At 32.8% G+C, this 22072-nt stretch overlaps 1 protein-coding gene across 1 annotated transcript in view; it reads right to left on the bottom strand.

Moving 5' to 3' along the window:
- Positions 1 to 2172: 2172 nt before the first annotated feature.
- The window catches only part of LOC114331197 (protein Skeletor, isoforms B/C), a 30647-nt gene continuing 10747 nt past the window's right edge, over positions 2173 to 22072 (bottom strand). The window contains exons 2-9 of the mRNA XM_050661642.1: positions 21564 to 21783; positions 20381 to 20728; positions 17435 to 17609; positions 13993 to 14235; positions 11331 to 11466; positions 8389 to 8679; positions 6639 to 6893; positions 2173 to 2524 (exon numbers count right to left, since the gene is read on the bottom strand). Of these exons, the coding sequence (XP_050517599.1) occupies positions 2205 to 2524; positions 6639 to 6893; positions 8389 to 8679; positions 11331 to 11466; positions 13993 to 14235; positions 17435 to 17609; positions 20381 to 20728; positions 21564 to 21783 (1988 nt within the window). The 3' untranslated portion in view covers positions 2173 to 2204. The remainder of the gene's footprint in view (positions 2525 to 6638; positions 6894 to 8388; positions 8680 to 11330; positions 11467 to 13992; positions 14236 to 17434; positions 17610 to 20380; positions 20729 to 21563; positions 21784 to 22072) is intronic.

The raw sequence follows: 22072 nt of genomic DNA, 5'->3' as shown, positions 1-22072 counted from the left end.
TTAGTTAAATTGAATATCAGTTTTTAACTTTTTAATTTACCTACATCTTGAGAACGTATAAAGTATGCTTTGAAACAAATGAACGTTATAGAAGTATGTTATTAAGTAAATAGTATCTACATAATAATATGTAGTTGTGTCACAAAAGTTGGTAATAATTTCTAATGGTTTCGCCCAAAACAAATGTCATATCCACCAATTGTTCGGTTGAAAAATTGAAATTTAAAATATAAAAAATTGTTACAAAAATTTCAACTACAAAAGTATTACCAGCTTTTGTGACACCAGTTAATACTATTTATATTAATAAATAATTTGGCTGATACATTTAACATTCATTTGTTTCAAAGCATACTTTATAATTATGTTCTCAAGATGTAAGTAAATTTAAGAGGTAGGTAAATTAAAAGTTTAACTGATCTTACTCGTAAATACAATATACTAACTAACAATTAATTTGGTGCAGGAAAGTTTCTGTGGTAGAAAAAATTCTAGGGTAGATATCAAATTTGGTTGTTTATTTAATTTAGTAACTAATTTATGCATTCATTGGTATAGTAAAATATTTTTTGTAAAATAATTTTAATTTATTAAATTCAATTGAATTGTACTAGTATGCGATTTATTTTAATCTTTAATTACGTTTTTATTTTCATATTTGATATTTTAATGTATGTTTCTAAAACCAGATTATAATTATTTTTTTTGCAAAAAATTTTTTTAATAAAAAATCCGCAAAAACGTAAAATCTATAGTTTTTTTTAATATCTACAAAACGAAACATGCTAGGTGCATACAACCTTATACCAAAAGAAAGGTTGTAATATTTACTACAAAAGGCAATACTCATATACAGGGTGTCCTATTTAAAAAAATATGAGAAAATTTTGTATTTGCAAATAGTGATCACACTGTATACTCTATGGCTATATGTCAAATATGTTAATTTATTTAAAAATAACAGTATACTAAAAAAACTTTGGCATATCATTTAAATTTTTATTACCTTGAAAGCCTAATTCACAGCCCTTTGAATATTACCATTTTTCTCAATAAAAGTGTAAATATTTCGAAAATTGTAACTTTAGGCCTATAATACCTTATACAAATTCTTAATATTTTTAAAAAATATATTCAAAAATGATTTAATATATAGGGTGTTCCATTTAAAAAAACACAAATTTGGTTCGTACCGTCGTTCTGACTCACCCTGTATAATCGAAAATAATTTTAAATTATAGACGGTTTCGATATACGTTAATTTTATTAAAATCATTTTTTTGTATATCCCATAATTTAGCCGTAATCAAAGAAAACCAGAGGTTTGGCGCACCCTGTATATGTCAAAAAGTCCCAATTTAAAAATAAGAATCGACCTGTCCGAGGATTTATCTTCAAATTTGCCCATTCTCGAGATAATGAATTTATGCAAACTCAAACGTCCTCACTTTACTACATTGTCGCGCCCGCTTAATTAGCAATTAAAAAATAAAGGGGTTTTCGATACTGTATTGCAAAAAACTCTTCGGGATTTCACCAATCGACGTTTAAAGAATATCTACCTACCTTGGCAACATTGAAATTTTCAGTAAAATGTTCGATTCAGGATTAAAAATGGCCGATTTCGGGATTTTTAAATTTTTTAATCGCTTATATGTCAAAAACTATTAACCTAAGAGAAAAGTCACTAAAGACCTTTTCGGATTGGAATGATTCAAAAAACCTAAAAAACTTGCAAAAAAGTAATTTTAGGAAAAAACCCTAACCTTTCCCCTCGCCTGGCAAGGTCTTATGCTGTTCAGAATGGCCTGGCAGTGTACACATTTCTTCTAAATGACTTACTCAAACACATACTTAAATTTAAACTTTACAGGAGAAAGTTTATTTTTCCCCTAAACTGTGCACTTTTCGATTCACCTGGTAGATACACGTGCACCGCTGATGCCTGCCAGGTTATGGTTTTTAGCCTTGGTGTGCTATGAATTATCACTAGGCAAATTTCTAGCCTTACAGGAAGACCGTTAGACGGAGGGTTCACTAGCTCTTAGACTGTGAGGGATGGGTCGTGCATATGAAAAGGCATCAGAAGGTAGGTTGCCAGACATAAAAGGTTGGGAATCACTGGTCTAGAGTATTAAGAAATAAAAATGGAAAGAAAATAAAAACGTGATATTTTATAAATAAATTGTATTTTAATACTTTAATCACATAGTAAATAGAACATATACGCCAGTAACTAAATACAGAACATAAAAGTTACTCGACAGCATTGTCCATGATTGAGCAGAAGACCTCTGATTGAAGCTGTCTACTATTCGAATTTTCCAGCCCATGTTGGCTTGGGTGAAGGAGTTGTAGTATACGATATCGGGCCAAGAAGTGTTGGGAGTAAACTCCAAAACGCCCGGATCTCCAGTTTCGCAGTGGTACATCAAAGATTTGTTGAATTTTTTGAACGTTTCGAAGTCATCATCGAGTCTTCTGTCTTTTCCTTCTTTGTGTTCTGATAGACAAAGGACACCAGCTAAAAAATAAATGAATTTTAGCAAATACGAAAAATTTATGTGTCATTTGTAATGGAAATAAATCACAATTTTGATTTGAGTTGAAATACTTGACTATGCTTGAAAAACTGGGAATTTCACAACTTCTGCTAACAGTCTCTTCCATAAGAGCATATGTGTTAGAGAGATATAGAAAAACAATTTTTCCCCAGATTCCAGAAATTTTGAAAAAGTCCATTCTACTCTTTTTGCTCGTGTAAGATTGGTTAAAATTGCGCATAAATAGAAGAATGCCAGAAAAAGACAAAAGTTTTAATATACTGTTGAGGTTTCCATATTTTTCAAAAATAAAACAGAAAATATTAAGACAAAAATCAAATCACCTACCAACAGAAATCGCAACACCCTGTATATTATACTATTAAGGCATTAGATTTAGGAACTTTTTTTCGGAATTAGTGAATCGTATTCGGTTTAAAGACATTCCCCGAAGAGAATGAAACAATATATTGGTTTTTCTACCGCTTAGTTAGATAGACATTTTTAAACATTCGACGCTGAACTTTCTATTGTACGGCATAACACGAAACAATGAAAAGATTATACAAAAGAATAGTTTTAGTAAATGGTCGTTGGAGAATAGGTAATTATCCTTTTTTCCGTAGAAATTGAAAATGTTAATTTGTCTTTATTAAGAATTGCTTACGAATTATTTGATGGTAGAAAGCTGGGTTTTTTGAAAGGACAGTAAAATTGGTGTGGATAGAGATACCTGCTGATGGGGTGAGAGAAAGAACGAAGTGGGAAATTTGAGGTTGATAGAGTTTTGCCATGAGAGAAAAGATCATTGTAAATTGAATACCGGAGGAGTATACTGCAGGGTCTGCGGAGACGACGGTGCTAACTTGCCAAGTTTTGAAAAAAAAGTATATGTTGTGAAAAGTTGTATTTGTGTGTGGTGGAAGGGGTTCCAACTGTGGTAGCAGATAGAAGAAAATAACGGACATGCTGTAAGTAATAAACAGATGTATCGTTTTATACTGGAGCAAGTCGATTAGTTGAGATATCCTTGTGTTTGGAGAGAAAGGGGTTTATTCATGTAGTCAAGATTTGGAGCAGAGGAATTGGCAGGAGTATTCGGGGAAACTGAAAACTACGAGCAAGGTGGACATGACACAATCAAAGGAGAGTGAGAGAAAGTCATCAATTTTTGAGACAAGGGTTAGTTTCGTCATTTTAGTAATCAAAGACTATCAATCACGACCACCTATTTAGATTAAATTAGAGTTATTCATTTTGTTGGTTTTATTGAGAATTAAAATAAATGATAATTTATTTTGAAGCACTAAAATTAAGATATCTTTAATTTAAATATAAGTTTAATTAATTGGAATTGATAATTTTGGATGTATGATTTGATGGATATTTGAAATTTTATTATGCTTATCCAATATTTTTAAGTTTAATATTTGATTGATTTTAAAATATAACTTTTGCTTTATAATTTCATAAATTTGTTGTAAATTTATTTTCCTATTGTCTGTCCCTTTTCCTCAAAGGTAACTAGCAAAAAATACTTTGAAGCCACGTTTATTTTTGATTAGTAAAAGAGCTCTGAGATATCAGATTAATTTCTTACATTTGAGCAAACCACAACAATACCTACACAAAAAAAATTAAAGAATTCACTCACAACAATAGGAAAAGAAGAAACTACAGTGGAACCCCGATAAGTCGGCCCCCGATAACCCGGAAGTCCGGCTAACCCGGACCGATTTTCATCAGATAAACATTTTGATTTTCAAATATTTTGTATTTTGACAACGACCCGATTTGGGCGTCGCGAAACGTTAATAAAATTATTTTTCAATTTAATTGTGGCTTATTTACCATCAAAGTAGTTAATTATCAGACAAACCTTTCAACAATAAAAATGTATGTAACATAATATTTGAGAGATAATGTGTATGTGTGTAATTTGAACTATACGATTTTAAAAATGACTCATAGCACACGCCGCAGAAACAACAGGCACCTGTCTGTAGTACCTATTCCTTTTTATTTCAAACTGTCTTAGCATTGTTTAGGAAAGACTATTTAAAAAATTCTTTTATAAACAATGGTCTTTAGTTTTCACTGTTCTTAAATAACATTACATCGCTGTGACTGTATTGTGTGTCTTGTATTGCTTACGTTTGTGTTTGGTGTTTTTTTTAGTAATTTTGATGAGTAGGTACTGTGCATATTTATAAATATATTTCATGTTATTTCAATTCTAACGGAGTTTATCTGTAAGTATACCATATTTTATTAATTTTTACCATATTCTCCGGCTATCTCGGATTTTCGATAACCCGGATCGGCCGCGGTCCCGATTAATCCGAGTTATCGAGGTTCCACTGTAGTGTTGAATGCTAATGAAAAATTAAAGAGATGGAAAGAATAGGACAATAAGTTTTTCAAAGACAATAGACCAGAACATACCTATATGGAAGTAGATAGAGGTAGAATATGGTATGGTTTTTAAGTTATTAAAAGAGGAAATTAAAATGGCATTAAAAACAGCAAAAGTGGTATATACAGTGCGCTGGAATAAGTGTTACCCCCCCCCTTAATATCTTATTTATTTCTAGCATATAAGCAAAACGCTCGGACAAGTCGATTTTTAAAATAATCAGAGTATATTATAACATCACTGTTTCGAACTTTACGCGATCCCTCTTCAGGTGACAGGCAAAACTTTGATTTTTTTAAATGGGAAAGTACATCATGTGATAGCTCATTTAAAAGCGTTTGAAATACTGATTACAAAAATGTATAATACTTTAATCCTTTTTAAGAGCGTAGGCGCAAAATTTCGATCGAATTTTTTTTAAACGCTTTCATTTTTTTCTAATCCTGAGAAAACTAATAAGTATTTTGAAAAATTTAAACGCAGAATAAAAGATTACATTATTACCGAGGGCTGAAAGTCACTTAGAATAAACATAAATTTCTTTTGAATGATATATTTGAAATTAAAAATCCGATTAAATTTTCTTTTTTCTTTTTCGCCCCAGTGACTTATTAAAATAATCATTATAGAAGTTCTCAGGGACTTTTGAACCACGATATTACTGTAATATTTCAATCTGCGTTTAAATTTTTCAAAAATACTTATTAGTTTTCTCAGAATTCGAAAAAGATGAATACATTTCAAAATAATTCGACCGAAATACTGCGCATACGGTCTCAAAAAGGACTAAAGTGTTATAACTTTTTGTAATCAGTCTATCAAAAGCTTTTAAATGAGCTATCACATGATGTACTTTGAGTACTTTCCCATTTAAAAAAAAATCAAAGTTATCACTCTCACCTGAAGAGGGACTGCGTAGTTCGAAATATTGATGCTATAATATACTATAATTATTTTAAAAATCGACCTGCCCGAGCGTTTTGCTTATGTGCTAAAAATAAATAAGTTAGTAAGGGGGGGGGGGGTAACACTTATTCCAGCGCATTGTATATCGAAATAATGGTTAGGCACTCTCCACCTTTTGCGCTATCCCTGGCGCAAAAAAATACAAACGTTTAAGACTGCAATGAATACAGAACAATATCATTCATGTCATGTTCTCAAATTATTCTTGAAAATAATACCCGGTCGTATAAATACAAAACTGGAACAAGGAATAGATGATAGTTAATTTGGGTTCAGGAACGGACTAGGGAGAGGTTTTATTTGCGTTTAATGTGATAGCTCAAAAATGCATGGATATGATGTGGATGTGCATGTTTGTTACGTTGATTTTGGAAAAGCATTTGACAAAGTAAGACATGAAAAATTAGTCCAAATTGTAAAGACAAAAAATGTAGACAAAAGGAACTTTCAAAATGAGTTCGTATATTATTAAAATAAAAGTTGCTATGAAGGTATGTTTCACAAATTGACAATTCAATTTTAAATCAAATTATTTTGACATTGCCTTGAAAGTTACAAATAATATTGATCATGAGCACGTATACTTGGTTGCAGAGAAGAAGTCTCTATAACCACTTCCAGTGGAAGTCAAAATTTGATCGGCATGATACAAAATGAATTACTAAATTTATTAGACAGGTAGTGTTGAGTTTAGTAAATAGAATATAACTTACATGTAGTTGGTCTAGGTCTTCCCCTTCTAGAATATTCAACACCAGCCAAGACTCTTATTTTAGACTGAGCATCGTCAGTAAGTCTATCAAAACCTCCGTGGGGTTCATCTGTTATTATCAATGGATGATAATATTCAGCACTGTGTGGATTGTTTCCTCCATATACTTTAAATGCATATGAAAGACCTCGTCGTAGCCATATCTCAGGGCTGAGGAAACCGTTTATGTACCATGCTAAAGCTGTGGATGAGTGGCCTATAAAAACAGGTAAAAAGTGAATAAATAATCGAATTGTTATATAAAATAAATAAGAGGTTTAAAAATAAAATTTGAGTATAATTTGAAAGGAATTTATTAACAACTAACGTTAAAAAGTTTAGGACAACTATATTGCTTTTAAAATTACAAATGAAATCTTTACATTTGTATAACGGACTCCCCTTTAACTGAAATAAATTGACTCTTGCATCTATTTTACGTGTCGCGCCGTTTTACGTTGACAATTGAAATATCCTTACTCAAAATATTTACTACTTTATAGTTAACTAAATTTTTCGCAAAATTGGCAAAATTATTTTTTCGTTTATTAAGAAAAAAAGTTTTGATAAAATTGAGTGGAGTGACTGTAGATGGCAATTGATTGGATCCCCATAAACTAGTACCTAATAATATGAAAAACAAAACAAACATACGTAATTCCTAGAATATAAGACAAAAATAAGAAGTGGCAACAACGCTGATCCGGAATATTAAAAGTTCTAACATTATGGCAGGGGAGCCCAAGCTGGGATTTTTGCAGTTACTCGAGCGCGTCAGATTATCATATGGGGAGAAACCTGGTGCCCTGCAGATGTACCTCTACCATATATTAGCTCTTAACACAGGGGAGTTCGTTAAGGGGGGACAGAAAAAAAATACTCGAAATTGTCAGATTAAGATAAGGTAAGTTAAGGACATGCAAAACAGTGTATATTTCAAAAATCTGACGATTTGAGCGAGGATTTGAGTAAGGAAATGGGCGAGTTAAAAAGTTTCACAAAAAAAAAGCGAATAATTTGCGAAATGAACGTTAGATCGAAAAACTAAAAAATACGTTTTCAATATTTTTCAAAAATCTATCGAATGATACTAAACATGACCCCCAAGGAGAGGGGTGGGGGGTAAATTTAAAATTTTAAATACAAATCCCGCGATATTTCGCAAAATAAACATTAGATCGAAAAACTGCAAAATACACTTAATCAATATTTTTGAAAAATCTATCAAATGGTACCAAACACGACCCCCCACGGAGGTGGGGTGGGGGGTTACTTTAAAATCTTAAATATGAGCCCCAAATTTTTATTCTAGATTTGGATTCTTTACTTAAAAATAAGCAACTTTTATTCGAAACATTTTTTCAAATTATGGATAGATGGCGCTATAATCGGAAAAAGCGATTGTTGGAAATGGACAATTAATTAGAAAATGGAAAGTCCCTACTAAAATGGAAAATTTTACTTAACTTTTTTTGGTTTTAGGACCTGCTCTTCACAACTCAATAGGTCTCCAAACGCTCGAGTGACTGCACATTTAGCATACTTCGCTCCTCTACTATTATTATTATCGTGATAGATAGTTTCATAATGTACCAAGAGAATAAATATGATATTAAAAGTGATGATAATAATTTGTGGTAGCATATAAATTTGGGGTAGCATATTAAAATACAGAAAAGTGGCAAAAAAGTAGCATAAGATATTATATTTACCGGTAATGGCTTGGTATCCCCTTTTGGCCCCTGATGGACCAATATAAGACTTAAATATCCTTATAGTTTTATCGAATATTTGACCTTTCTTCCAAGGTTCTTTGGGTTCAGGTTTCGATCTCGTAAAAGAGACGCAGTTATTCTGAGGTTCTTTCGGTGTCATCTCCATTTTTATATCAGTCTTTGAGTAGAGATCATGAAAAGCAGGTTCTTTCATTTCGTCTAGTTTTCCTACCCCCCATACGGCGTATATGGAACCCTCTGCTGGAAACTCTTTATCTCCAGGATCAGCTGAAACATAAGTAAAATTTTCTAAAAAATCCTAAAGGAAGAATTTTATGTAGCTGGCCGAATACCATTAATTACAAGTAAATTTAATGAAACATTTTTTTTCTTTATAAAAGGTATATTTATTTAAAAACCCTTTAAAGGGCTACAAATATCACAGAACGTTTTCGCTCTCTAAAAAGACCATCATCAGTGTTACAAGCTTGACACGCTGAGCCACCCAAAAATACAGAGGTTAAATGAAATCCATAGGATGGATATAATCCCTAAGGATAAGGCCCTGAGGCACTATATGACTCCCAAGAGGCACGTGGGTGAAAAAAAATTCTAAGTGAAAAAAATTATGTCTTCGCATTGAGAGCGGTGAATGGCAACTAAGTAAAAAATTAAGAGTATTTCTGACTGATGTCAGAACGAGACTGCATTGACAGCGCAAATAAGAACTATCTGGGACGAAGGATAGAGTTATTAGAAATTGAGGGAAAGACATATTTCCTAGTAGTCCAGAAAGCCACTGCGCATCCGCTAGGAAAAATATTCTCATTCGAATTTTTTGCACAATCTTACTCAAAAAGGACCCCTTTTAACAAATTTGCATGTTGGCAGGTCCAAAAGTAAGACAAAAATTTTTTAAACTTTTTTTTTTGTTTTTTTTTCTAAAATTATTTTTTTTGCATCGAACAAAGTTTTTTTAGAGTTTTTGGATCATTCCAAACAGAAAAGATCTTTAGTGACTTTTCTCTAAAGTTGATAGTTTTTGACATATAAGTGATTAAAAATTTAAAAATTGCGAAATCGGCCATTTTTAACCTTCAACTATGTGAAAACCTGAAAATTTCAATGTTGCCAAGGTAGGTAGATATTCTTTAAACATCGATTGATGAAATCCCGAAGAATTTTTTGCAATACAATATCGAAAACCCCTTTGTTTGTTAATTGCTAATCAAGTGGGCGCGACACTTTTCAACCGTTGCATAATATGTAATAGGCGTAAATATATGTGCGAAAAAATATTCTGATAAAATGTTTTGTCACCATCTTGCTTGAAAAGGTCTTCTTTTAACAAATTTTCATCTTGCCAGGATCAAAAGGCAGTCAAACATTTCTTTAAACGTTTTTTTTTTGTTTTTTCCTGAAACTAATTTTTTTGCATCGGACAATTTTTTTTTAGGTTTTTTGGATCATTTCAAATAGAAAAGATTTCATGTGACTTTTCTCTAAATGTGATAGTTTTAGAGATATAAGCGATTGAAAATTTAAAAATTAAGAACATTTCTGACTGACGTCAGAATGAGACTGCATTGTCAGCGCAAATAAGAACTATGTGGGACGACGACGAAGCATAGAGTTATTAGAAATTGAGGAAAAGACATATTTCCTGAAAAGCTGAAAATTTCAATGTTGCCAAGGTAGGTAGATATTCTTTAAACATCGATTGATAAAATCCCGAAGTTTTTTTTGGAATACAATATCGAAAACCCCTTTGTTTTTAATTGCTAATCAAGCGGGCGCGACACTATTTTCAACCGTTGCATAATATGTAATATGCGTAAATATATGTGCGGAAAAATATTCCGATTTAATTTTTTTCACCATCTTGCTTGAAAAGGCAAATTTTCATGTTATCAGGATCAAAAGGCAGTCAAACAATTTTTTAAACGTTTTTTTTTGTTTTTTTTTCCTGAAACAAATTTTTTGCATCGGACAAATTTTTTGTTAGGTTTTTTGGATCATTCCCAATAGAAAAGATTTCATGTGACTTTTCTCTAAATGTGATAGTTTTCGAGATATAAGCGATCAAAAATTTAAAAATTGCAAAATCGGCCATTTTTATCCCTCAAAAACTATGTGAAAAACCGACAATTTCAATGTTACCAAGATACGTAGATATTCTATGAGCATTGATTGATGAAATCCCGAAGAGCTTTTTGTAATACATTATCGAAAACCCCTTTGTTTTTTAATTGCTAATCAAGCGGGCGCGACACTATTTTCAACCGTTGCATGTAGGTAGATGTAATCGGAAAACATTTAAAGTTTAAAAAAAAATTGTTTAAAAATTTTTTTGACCCATTTTTACTCTGGAAACATGCAAATTTGTTTATAGGGAACCTTTTCAAGCAAGATGGTGAAAAAAAATTAATCAGAATATTTTTCTGCACATAATATATTTACGCATATTACATACATGCAACGGTTGAAGATATTGTATTGCAAAAAACTCTTCGGGATTTCATCAATCGATGTTTAAAGAATATCTACCTACCTTGGCAACATTGAAATTTTCAGCTTTTCACATAGTTTTTGAAGGATAAAAATGGCCGATTTCGCAATTTTTAAATTTTTAATCACTTATATGTCAAAAACTATCAACTTTAGAGAAAAGTCACTAAAGACCTTTTCTGTTTGGAATCATCCAAAAAACCTAAACCAACTTTGTTCGATGTAAAAAAATAATTTTAGGAAAAAACAAAAAAAAAACGTTTAAAAAATTTTTGACCCACTTTTGGACCTGGCAACATGCAAATTTGTTAAAAGGGGTCCTTTTTGAGTAAGATTGTGCAAAAAATCAGAATAAGAATATTTTTCCTAGCGGATGCGCAGTAGATCTATACTTGTATAGGTATACATATTATACAAAATAGTATACTTACGTGAAATTAAGGATCTTCTGTAAGTTATTATGCTAATACCATTTTCCCTCGCTGCCGTATTCATTTGGTTGCTATCCTGTCCTCCTACCATTTCATCCTTGCATACTCCTTTATATTGGCCTAATACTTTTACACACTAGAACAATATTCACAGTCAAATAATATTTATCTTAGATAATTAAGTATGTAAGTTACAGATTCTATTGCTGAGGAAACCAGGGAAACGACTATGCTAATTTTATCCACATAGGCGCATATACTAACTCTGAATAGACCATGTGTCGCATCAGGTTAGTAATGGAGTGTCATGAGTCACTAGCCCAAGCTTCGAATGGTAACAACATCATCCTGACGTGGATTAAAGGACACAATCACAATGGAAATAAGGGCAACCGCATGGCTGAGCAGCTAGCTAGGAATGCGACAGGCCTAAGACTCTTAGGGCCTGGTGATCATGTTGGCTGGTCAACTACAACAATAGCAGAAATAACCAAATGTCACTCTCTCACAAAATTCCAAAATGAGGAAGTAGTTAATAAAACAGATCACACAAAGCACACCTCGTCAACATCTAAACACCAAATTTACAACAGCCAAATTTACAATTCGTTATCATCATCATCATTGCACAGTTCCCAGCAGAAAACAGGTCTCCCATAGTTATCTTTAGTACTCCCAATCTGGTGCAACGTAAATTTAATTTTGACGATGTAATCGTCTATATCCCTCTTCTTCTCATTCCATGAGTTTTTTTCAGGGCATGGTGATACTCTAAATATTGTAATATTCCATACTTCTCGTCTTCTGGCAATGTGTCGTAAGAAATTTGGGTATGACCTTAAATTTAAGTAGGTACCAATCAGTAGGTCACAACTCTAGTATTTCTTATAAAACAGTAAAGCTGCCCGAACTTAAAATAACACCATTTAATGGCAATATTAACAATTTCAAACGTTTCATCAAATTTTTTTAAGTATCATTGATTCAGACTCTTCTCTGCCAATTATTGAAAAATTTGTCTATTTGCAGTCGCTGTTACAGGGCGAACCATACAAGCTAATAGAAAACTTGCCACTTCTCTAACTATCAGTTAGCTCTCATCACATTAGTTAATAGATATTCAAATAACAAATTGATTATTAAGAATTTGCTCTCTAAGATCATTGATTGTAAAAGTTTACAAAACAATGCCCATTTTTCACAATTGCGAGATCTACACATTTCTGTATCAAATGCATACTCTCTTTTGAACCTGGACCTCTTACCTGAAATATTGTTAAATTTAATTTTGATATATCTGGTCTCTAATAAATTAGACTCTAATACTCTTAGACAATTTGAATTTACCTCAGAAGTTGATCAGATTGATGATTTCAGTAAATTCTCAGAATTTATATATTCGTGTCAAACATTTGGAAAATTTACACTTAAACTCTCATGCGCCAAAACATGTAAAGCATTCCCTACACACTAGCTTTGATGATAAAAAAAGCAGTTCATGGACTCATTCTAACTCTAACAATTCTTGTAGTTATTGTAAAAGAAAATATCACTCAATTTATTCATGTAACGATTTTAAAGCTCAGCATGTTAGTATTCGTAGAAATTTTGCCAAACAACATTCACTTTGTTTCAATTGCCTTGGTAGTAAACATTTTATCAAGGATTGCGTTTCTAAGAGAACTTGTTTTCATTGTGGAAATAAACACCACACTCTTTTACATTTTGATTCTAATAAACCGGGCAATAAAGAGCCTCAACCTCATAGATCTAACGTAAACACTGCAGAACAAAAAGAATCAGTCACTATCTCAAGTAACTCTCAAGAACATGTCGCTCCGATTCGTAATGAACCACGTTCCGATTCTCCGTCACAAAATAGACCCTCTACCTCGAAACAAGAGTCAATAAGTTTGGCCACTTCTAAAGTCAATAATAGGGATTCTATTATTTTATTGGGAACATTAGAAGCTCACATAAATTCTTCGAACGGGAAAAAAGTACATATTTGTGAAGGTATTGCTTGATTCAGCCTCTTAAATATCTTTTATTATAAGCTCACTGTTAAATTTTTTAAATATTCTCTCACAACAAAACATAGTAAAGGTTCGTGGAATTGGCTGTTTGTCTAGTGACTTCAACCAGGAGACCGTAGTTCGCATAAATTCGATATCTTCTAAGTCATATTTGGATGTTCATTGTTTTGGTTTTGGATCAGATCACATGCAAACTTCCTCAAGTAAGCATTAATGCAAATGAACTGAATATCTCTTCCGAAATAAAACTTGCCGATAGCAGTTTTTACATTCCTTCAGAAATTGATATTCTTTTAAGCGCAGAATATGTTAGTGACATACTTTTAGATAGGGTAGTTCATAAGACAACAGAAAAGAGAAATGAAAGAACATAGGTACATATATTACAGAAAAAAAGACGTTGGAGAAGCATTGGGCAAAAACTTAAAAACCGAAAACCTCCAGGTGAAGATCAAAATAATGAATGAACAGTTCAAAAATAAGGGGGAAATATTTATTCACAAACCCAGACTAGTCAAGAAGAGACAGTAAGCCTACAGTTTCGGCCAATTTAAATGTTGGTTCAAGATGATCTCGTATCATCAGATTCAAAATTCGGAGAATATTTATATTAAGTAAAAACTTACTGGTGTTAAAGCTGTTATATTGTAGTCCGTAGCAAACCCTCTGAATCCATCAATGTAAGCAACTGCTACATCAGCTCCAATCATTTGGCTTTTATCAGCCGCTCCTGAGATTCCAAACGACATATACTCCTGTTCTTCTACTTGACCAGCTAACTGAATTGTTATTGCAGGCCCGAAAACTTCCCAAGACACCTGAAGGTCTTTATGGAGCTGAAGACAATTGGGCAAATCATTCTTGTGAGGCTAAAAAGGAAAGACAAAGATCAGACACTTTTTCTCGGAGGTTAATATGTTATAAGTAGGTATAAGCCGACAGAAATATCTGAAACTGTTAAGGTCAGACCGTTCGAAAGCTTTGGTTACGCGACGTTGTCAGATCAATCGGATTTCAAAGGTTTTTCTGTTTTTATTTGTTACGTGTTTCAGAGTAAAATTTCCTTTTGCTTCCTCCTGCGTAAATTTTAAAACACTGTGTAGGATTTCACGAGATTGTGCACTTAGTATCCTATTTTTCACGACACTTGTAACATTCATGTTTATTTAAAAAATATTATATATTAAACAGTGGGGTTCCTACGGTCTCCTCCGCATCCCACATTTCGCTCGCCATCGTTTTCTATCAACCCACTCGTTTTCTTCTATAGCTCTATCTGCCATAGACTGTTCTATGCCTTTCTTCCATGTTTCTGTAGGCCTTCCTGTTCTTCTTCTATTTATGGGTGTGTAATTTAATGCTCTTTTTGGTCATCTTTCCCCTGGCATCCTCATAACATGACCGTACCATAGCAATTTCTTTGTTTCTATATGGTCAACCGTGGAATATACACTCTTTGTCCGTCGTCTTCTTTCCTCATTTGGTACGTGTTCTAATCTAGATACCCTGCATACATAAAAAATATTATATGTATTTTAAATAAACAACTATTTACTCTAAGCTAATTAGCAAAATACAAGGAAAAGTTATTTACCAGCAATTTTATTACTGGAATCGAATCTTATGATTGTATAAGTACATTAATAATATAGGTATGCAAAGTATTCAGATAGTCTGCTACTTTTTTTATAAACAAAATGGCGCCCGAAAATCGTGATTTTTTTTCAATTTTTGCTCTATAACTCCAAAGATTTTAACTTTACACCAAAAACGCCCAAATACAAATTCACCGCAATTAAATTCTGCATAGAGACGTGTTTTTCCCGATTTACTTCGACGAAAATTTTCCCCGGAAAATGCGGGTTTTTCCAACAAATTCTAATTTTCAACTAAAATTTTAGATAAGTAATTGTTTATCAATAATTAAATAGCTTAGTAATATAAAAGCTCTTTTTGTATAGATTATAATTTCAGAAGCCGATGGAAATTGAATGGACAGTTTAGCAACAATTGAATTGTTAATTAAAAATTTACGGTCGCTGTAATAACCACAATAATTATGATATATAAGAATAACTAGTTTTCTTTTCTTATAAATAAATTACATTATTATAACAAAACAAAAGCAAGATTGACATTTAATAATGCGTTAGTTAGATGGCTCTACTCGAGTTAATTAGGAACAAATAAAGAATGAAGAAAATTGCTCCATGGGAAACCGAGAAAATGCATTTTTTAACGTATACCGATTTTGAACTTTGAGATTACATTTTCTCCAACCTAATTTTTGATTGGAATTTTGCAATTTTTTGCAATTTTCACTCGTAATATCGATAGTTTTTATTATAATAATATATGTTAGGGGTATTTTAAAGATATGAAAATTGGTGTGGAGAAAGAGGACCGAAAGAAAAAGGTGATGGTTCAAAAATTCTGATGCTACTGTTTATATCTTTGACCGGTTGTATCTCAGTAACCACTTATCACATTTAAACGTTTTTTCTTTTAAAAGAAGCGTCCTATCTCTTTTTATCTAATACCGTTTTCATGATTTAATTTAATTTAATATTTCCCGAGATATTCTATTTGTTTATAAGTCAAAAAATTGTTTATAATTTTAAAATATTCCTGAGGCCGCTTAAATAGTCCAATTTCAATTCTGTAAAATATATTAGATAGGTACAGTGTCTTTTTATACAAAAATCATAGTTATTCTTATATATCATAATTATTGTGATGATTATAGTGACCGTAAATTTTGAGTTAACAATTTAATTGTTGCTAAACTGTTTTTTCAATTTCCATCGGCTTCTGGAATTATAATCTATACGAAAAGAGATTTTATATTATTAAACTATTTAATTATTGATAAACAATTACTTATCTAAAATTTTAGTTGAAAATTAAAGATTTTGTTGGAAAACCCCGCATTTTCCGGGGAAAATTTTCATTGAAGTAAATCGGGAAAAACACCTCTGTATGTAGAATTTAATTGCGGTGAATTTTTATTTTTGCGTTTTTGGTGTAAGTTAAAATCTTTGGAGTTTAGAGCAAAAATTGAAAAAAATACGATTTTCGGGCGCCATTTTGTTTATAAAAAAAGTAGCACACTAGCTGCGGACTTTGCATACCTATATTATTAATATATACAATCATAAGATTCGATTCCAGCAATAAAATTGCTGGTAAATAAATTTCCCAAAAATGGCCTATTCTCCGATAATCTGCCCAGACTAATTCGACGATTTTATCTGGCAATACTGCAAAACCACTGATTTTGTGCATAATGAATTTTAAACGAAAGTTTACTCTTTTAAAGGGGTGATAAACACGCGAGTAAGTAGGCGAACTTATGGCTCGACGACCTTTTTCGCGCGTGTATCACAGCAAGTACGCGTTCTTTAAGTCCGCCGAGTAAGTACGCCGTCGATCCAACAAGTTTGAAATCTTACTCGTAACCCGTACGTGTATCACTGCCACTAGCCTAGAGCCAGCATGTTATTGCGTTTAAAGTTACACTTATATTTTCACTAATTAAGCAAATTGCCTAGAAATAATTCAATCGTTAGTTGTTGAAAGGAAACAAGTTACATTTTATAAGTTTTGAGAAAACCGTAAAAGACTATTTTAAGCTATACTAAATTATTTTTGATTATTTGTTTTTGAGTAAACCTAATTATTTATAGGCTGTTTTATCCTCCTGATGAAAATATTACCCTCTTATCTATGATATTTTGTTTGTTACCCACACTTTTCGATTTCGTCTTTTTTATTAGTATTAAAAATATATAACACGATAGGATACGATACGAAGAATATAATACGATAAGATTCCTAAATAGCACAAACCACCGACGGCGACCGCGATCTTTAAAACCGCGTACTTTAAGTCTGCCGTGTATCACCGACGGCGAGCCGAGTAAGTCCGCGATCTTTAAACCGGCGTACTTAAAGTTTGCGTGTGTATCACGCGCTTTAGCACCAACGCTTACAACTGAAATCCCCTCTCCTTGATTTGCTATCTGAATACCTTCGCGATTTCAGATATTTCTGTACAATTGCACTTACTATAATTTTTATTAGAGATGGTGGCACATTTAATGCTTCAGGAATAATAATCGAGGCAAGATTTTGGTTGGTCTCATGGTCAAAAATACTAAACCAGTCGATGTCAAATACTGTGCTATCGCCTGGTATCTCCAACGTAATTGTTAAATTTTTATATGCTCTCAAAGGATCTAAACTAAAAAACAATGTTTGTTAGATATCATACAGGGTGGACCAAAAGTTTAGAAACGCCTAAATGGATGGTCCAAATTGTACAAAAACCTTCGTCTTCTTTAGGTGCCGTGGCCGTATTCAGACGTTGGCCGTCATCATGTTTATAAGTTCCTGAATCTTTTCTCTATCGGCTGCTGCGCGAAATAATTCTTCTACCGTGGAGCCACACCATTGTCTAATATTATGCAACCATGAAAGTTTCTTTTGACCAATCCATCTCTTTCCCTCCACTTTTCCTTGTACTATAAGGCAAAGTACACTTTGCTTTATCTAACAATAAAACACTGAAAACGTTTGTTTTCTATACTTCCACAAAATTTATTACAACTATGTGACTACAGCTGTTTCGGCAGAATGCCTTTCTCAAGTGATTTACATTACTATGGGTTTGTCTTTTTAAAGTCTTTAACTGAAGAGGTTGAGGAGTGGGGAGCTGTTTGTCTCAAGTTAGTCATTCAGAATTATATCTGTATTTTTCAATTTATTAATTTCCATAGATTCTAATAAAGATAGTTTAAGGCCTTTATTTTGAATATGTAGAATTTGACACTGTTCATTAAAAGAATGATTATGATCTAGAATCTAGAAGGTGAAATGCGTATGTTGAAGTGTCTGTTTTTCTATTGTTTAAAGCCCTTTTGTATTCTGCTATTCGTTTGTCAAAGGTTCTGCCAGTTTGACCGATGTAAGTTTTCGGACAGTCACCACAAGTTAGTTTGTAAACACCACTCTGTAGTTGTTTTCTCTTTCGGCTCTTATTGTTCTTAATATATTTGCTTAAGTTGTTGTTAGTTCTGAAAGCTGGTGTTATCCCTTTCTTTTTTATGTATCTGGCTATTTTTGTTGTTATCTTGCCAGTATATGTGATAGAGCAGAAGGTACTGGGTTCTTTCTGTTGTGGTGGATAGACTAATTACTGTCTATGTGACTGTCCGAAACTTACACCCACAATTGTCACCCACAACTGTGGGTGACTGTCCGAAAACTTACATCGGTCAAACTGGCAGAACCTTTGACAAACGGATAGCAGAACACAAAAGGGCTTTCAACAATAGAAAAACAGGCACTTCAACATACGCACTTCACCTTCTAGATCATAATCATTCTTTTAATGAACAGTTTCAAATTCTGCATATTCAAAATAAAGGCCTTAAACTATCTTTATTAGAATCTATGGAAATTAATAGATTGAAAAATACAGATATAATTCTGAATGACCAACTCGAGACAAACAGCTCCCCACTCCTCAACCTCTTCAGTTAAAGACTTTAAAAAGACAAACCCATAGTAATCTAAATCACTTGAGAAAGGCACTCTGCCGAAACAGCTGTAGACACATATAGGTCTGGATCCCGCGTATGAAAAAAAAGTTGATTAATAGCAAGCTGAAAATTTGTTAATAGCTTAAGGGTGTCTAGTCGGACAAACTTTGATATATGGGAACACTGGAACAGGGAAGTTTTAATTGTGGAACAGGTTAAAAATTTGGAACGGTCAGACCACGAAAACGGCACATGTATTTTGTCCGACAGAACAGACTTAAACTCTCCGAACAGAGATTAAACTCTCATGCAAAACTCAGACTGCTATTTATCACCAAATGGGCGTTTTAATGAGTGGAACATGTAGAATATGTCAAATGACAGGAATTATGACAGGTGATAAATAGCAGTATGATTTTTGCATGAGAGTTTAATCTCTGTTAGGAGAGTTTAAGTTTGTTCTGTCGGACAAAATAAATGTGCCGTTTTCGTGGTCTGACCGTTCCAAATTTTTAACCTGTTCCACAATTAAAACTGCCCCTGTTCCAGTGTTCCCATATATTAAAGTTTATCCGACTAGACACCCTTAAGCTATTAACAAATTTTCAGCTTGCTATTATTCAACTTTTTTTTCATACGCGAGATCCAGACCTAATAGTTGTAATAAATTTTGTGGAAGTATAGAAAACAAACGTTTTCAGTGTTTTATTGTTAGATAAAATGAACTTCCTTCAAGTAACTGTCGAATCCATCAATTACTTTGCTTTATCTTTTTAAGATATTCCTGACTATAAAATCACCTGACTATTCAATACTGACTATTCATACATTCCTGACTATTCATACATAAAATCGATAGTATTGTATACGGTTAAACTGGTTATTGACGTATAAATTTCAATAATTGTACAATATACAGGGTGGTGTATAAAAAAACAAAGTGACTAAATGGTATCCGAAAAATGGTAAATCTGGCAACGTTACAAACATCAAATTTAAAATAAAGTTTAATAAAAAATTTTTGTTCTGGTAAAAGGTATACTAGTTTAAAAAGCCCCTATAGGGCTACAAACAGAAACAAAACGTTTTCGCTCTGTAACAAGAGCATCATCAGTGTTAACAGCACATGGTGAGCCACCCAAAAATACAAAGGTTGAAACCTTTTACAAATAGACTAAAAGTCTTATATAAATATAAACATCCTAAAATCCAAAGGATGGATAAAATTCCTATGCGGCTTTAGGGCAACATATGACTCCCACAGGTGGTAAGTGGGTTAATTAATTAGGTCATTATGTTATAAGAGGTGACAGGCAACTGTTTAAAATTTTCATATTGCAAAATAGTTTATCCCTGTTTTTGTATAATTCGGACCATCCATTTAAGAAACAATTAATCGTTTGCAGACTTTTAGTCCACTCTGTATACAACGGCATATTCATTTAATCGGACCAAATTATTATATACTCACTATCCATATTCATCAGGGACTTTAAATCCTTTAGAGACAGGTTGAGCTCCTACCCCTACCCAGAAATAGGCTTTCTTTGCTTTACCGTCATAGGAAAATTGGTTGAGCTTTATCCGTTTGGCATCGAGAATCTCAACAGACTCTGTAGTAATCCCGTTGACCTTTCCTATTAGCGACGATACTCGTTGGACTGTTGGAGGTTCGAATCCCTCGGGAATATAAATATCCCCGAAGGTATTCTGGCTCCAGATGTCGTAAATGGCGAACCATTTAATGTCGGTGATTTTTTTCTTATCTGGTAAGACTAAGGTGAAGTCTTTGTTAAAGAATCGTTCTAAAACGTTTGTTCTAAAAGAAAATAAATACTTTATTATAAAAATATTATGTATATATGTATGTATTAGAAATCCAAATATTATGTTATGCAGACGACGCCGCATTAATCGCGGAGCAGAAGACGATCTCCAAAGATTAATACACATCTTCAATACAACAGCCAATAAATACAATATGATCATATCAACACAAAAAACCAAATGTATGACAACATCTACATATATACACACTACGATGTAAAATCGAAATTGATGGGAAAATAATAAAGCAGGAAGGAAAGTTTAGATATCTGGGCATAGATATAACCAGTTACGGAGATGTTGAAGAGGAAGTACGACAACAAAGCTTAAAAGCAAGTAAAGCGGCGGGATCTCTTAATGACACAATCTGGAAGAACAAACACCTAAGACCAGACACAAAAGCAAGAATCTATAAGGCAGCAATTAGACCTATATTGACATACACGGCAGAGACAAGACCTGGCACATCTAAAACGAGACAACTACTTGAAACAACAGAGATGAAAATACTTCGACGAATATCAGGGAAAAGTCTGTTGGATAGGGAGAGAAGCGAAAACATAAGAAAATCATGTAATGTAGAAGATATAAATGGATGGGTGACAAAACGGAAACAGGAGTGAAACGAACGTATTAGTAGAATGGCAGAGGATAGGATAGTACGAATAGCATGAGATAAGTCACCAAATGGACGAAGAAGTATTGGCAGACCAAGAAAAGATGGTGCGATAATTTAAACAATTTAAGAGGCTAATATTGAAGAAGAAACAGGCTTTAAAGCCTACATACAAATAGAAAGAAGAAAGTTAATAAATTAATTTACTTACTTTCCATACATGTCAGGAACAATAAAACCTTGAGGTCCTGGTCTATTGGCGGCTCCTGCCCAGAAGAACGTATCTGCTCCGTTTCCATCATAACTAAATGACGTCAACAACAGAGTCCAATCATCTACTGCATATATGTCTCCAGATACTTGATGGTGGTAGGAGTTTAGCTTTCCCAGATATTTTCCGCGGTAAGGGCCATCTTCTTCTTGACAGTATACTAAAAATTATTATTATAGTAATTTAACTATCATAATTTCTTGCAAATTAAGACAGAGAAAAACAAAGAAATATACAGGAATATGAATAGGAAAATGTACAGGATCAAACATCAACCGGGTAGTGTATGAGCAAAATTTCAGGCTAATGCTTCTTAAATGCATTAATTTTTTTAGAATCCTGGGAAAACTAATGAGTATTTTTGAAAAATGTAAACGACTGACTCTTTGAATTTACTAAAGCTAGATTTTTCACAGTTAATTACTGTGATTGTGTAGAAAAACATACTC

Source organism: Diabrotica virgifera, chromosome 9, assembly GCF_917563875.1.
Source record: "Diabrotica virgifera virgifera chromosome 9, PGI_DIABVI_V3a".
In the NCBI taxonomy this organism is placed as follows: Eukaryota; Metazoa; Arthropoda; class Insecta; order Coleoptera; family Chrysomelidae; genus Diabrotica; species Diabrotica virgifera.
Note: the sequence above shows the minus strand (reverse complement) of the source record. Positions and strands in the feature narration are given on the sequence as shown.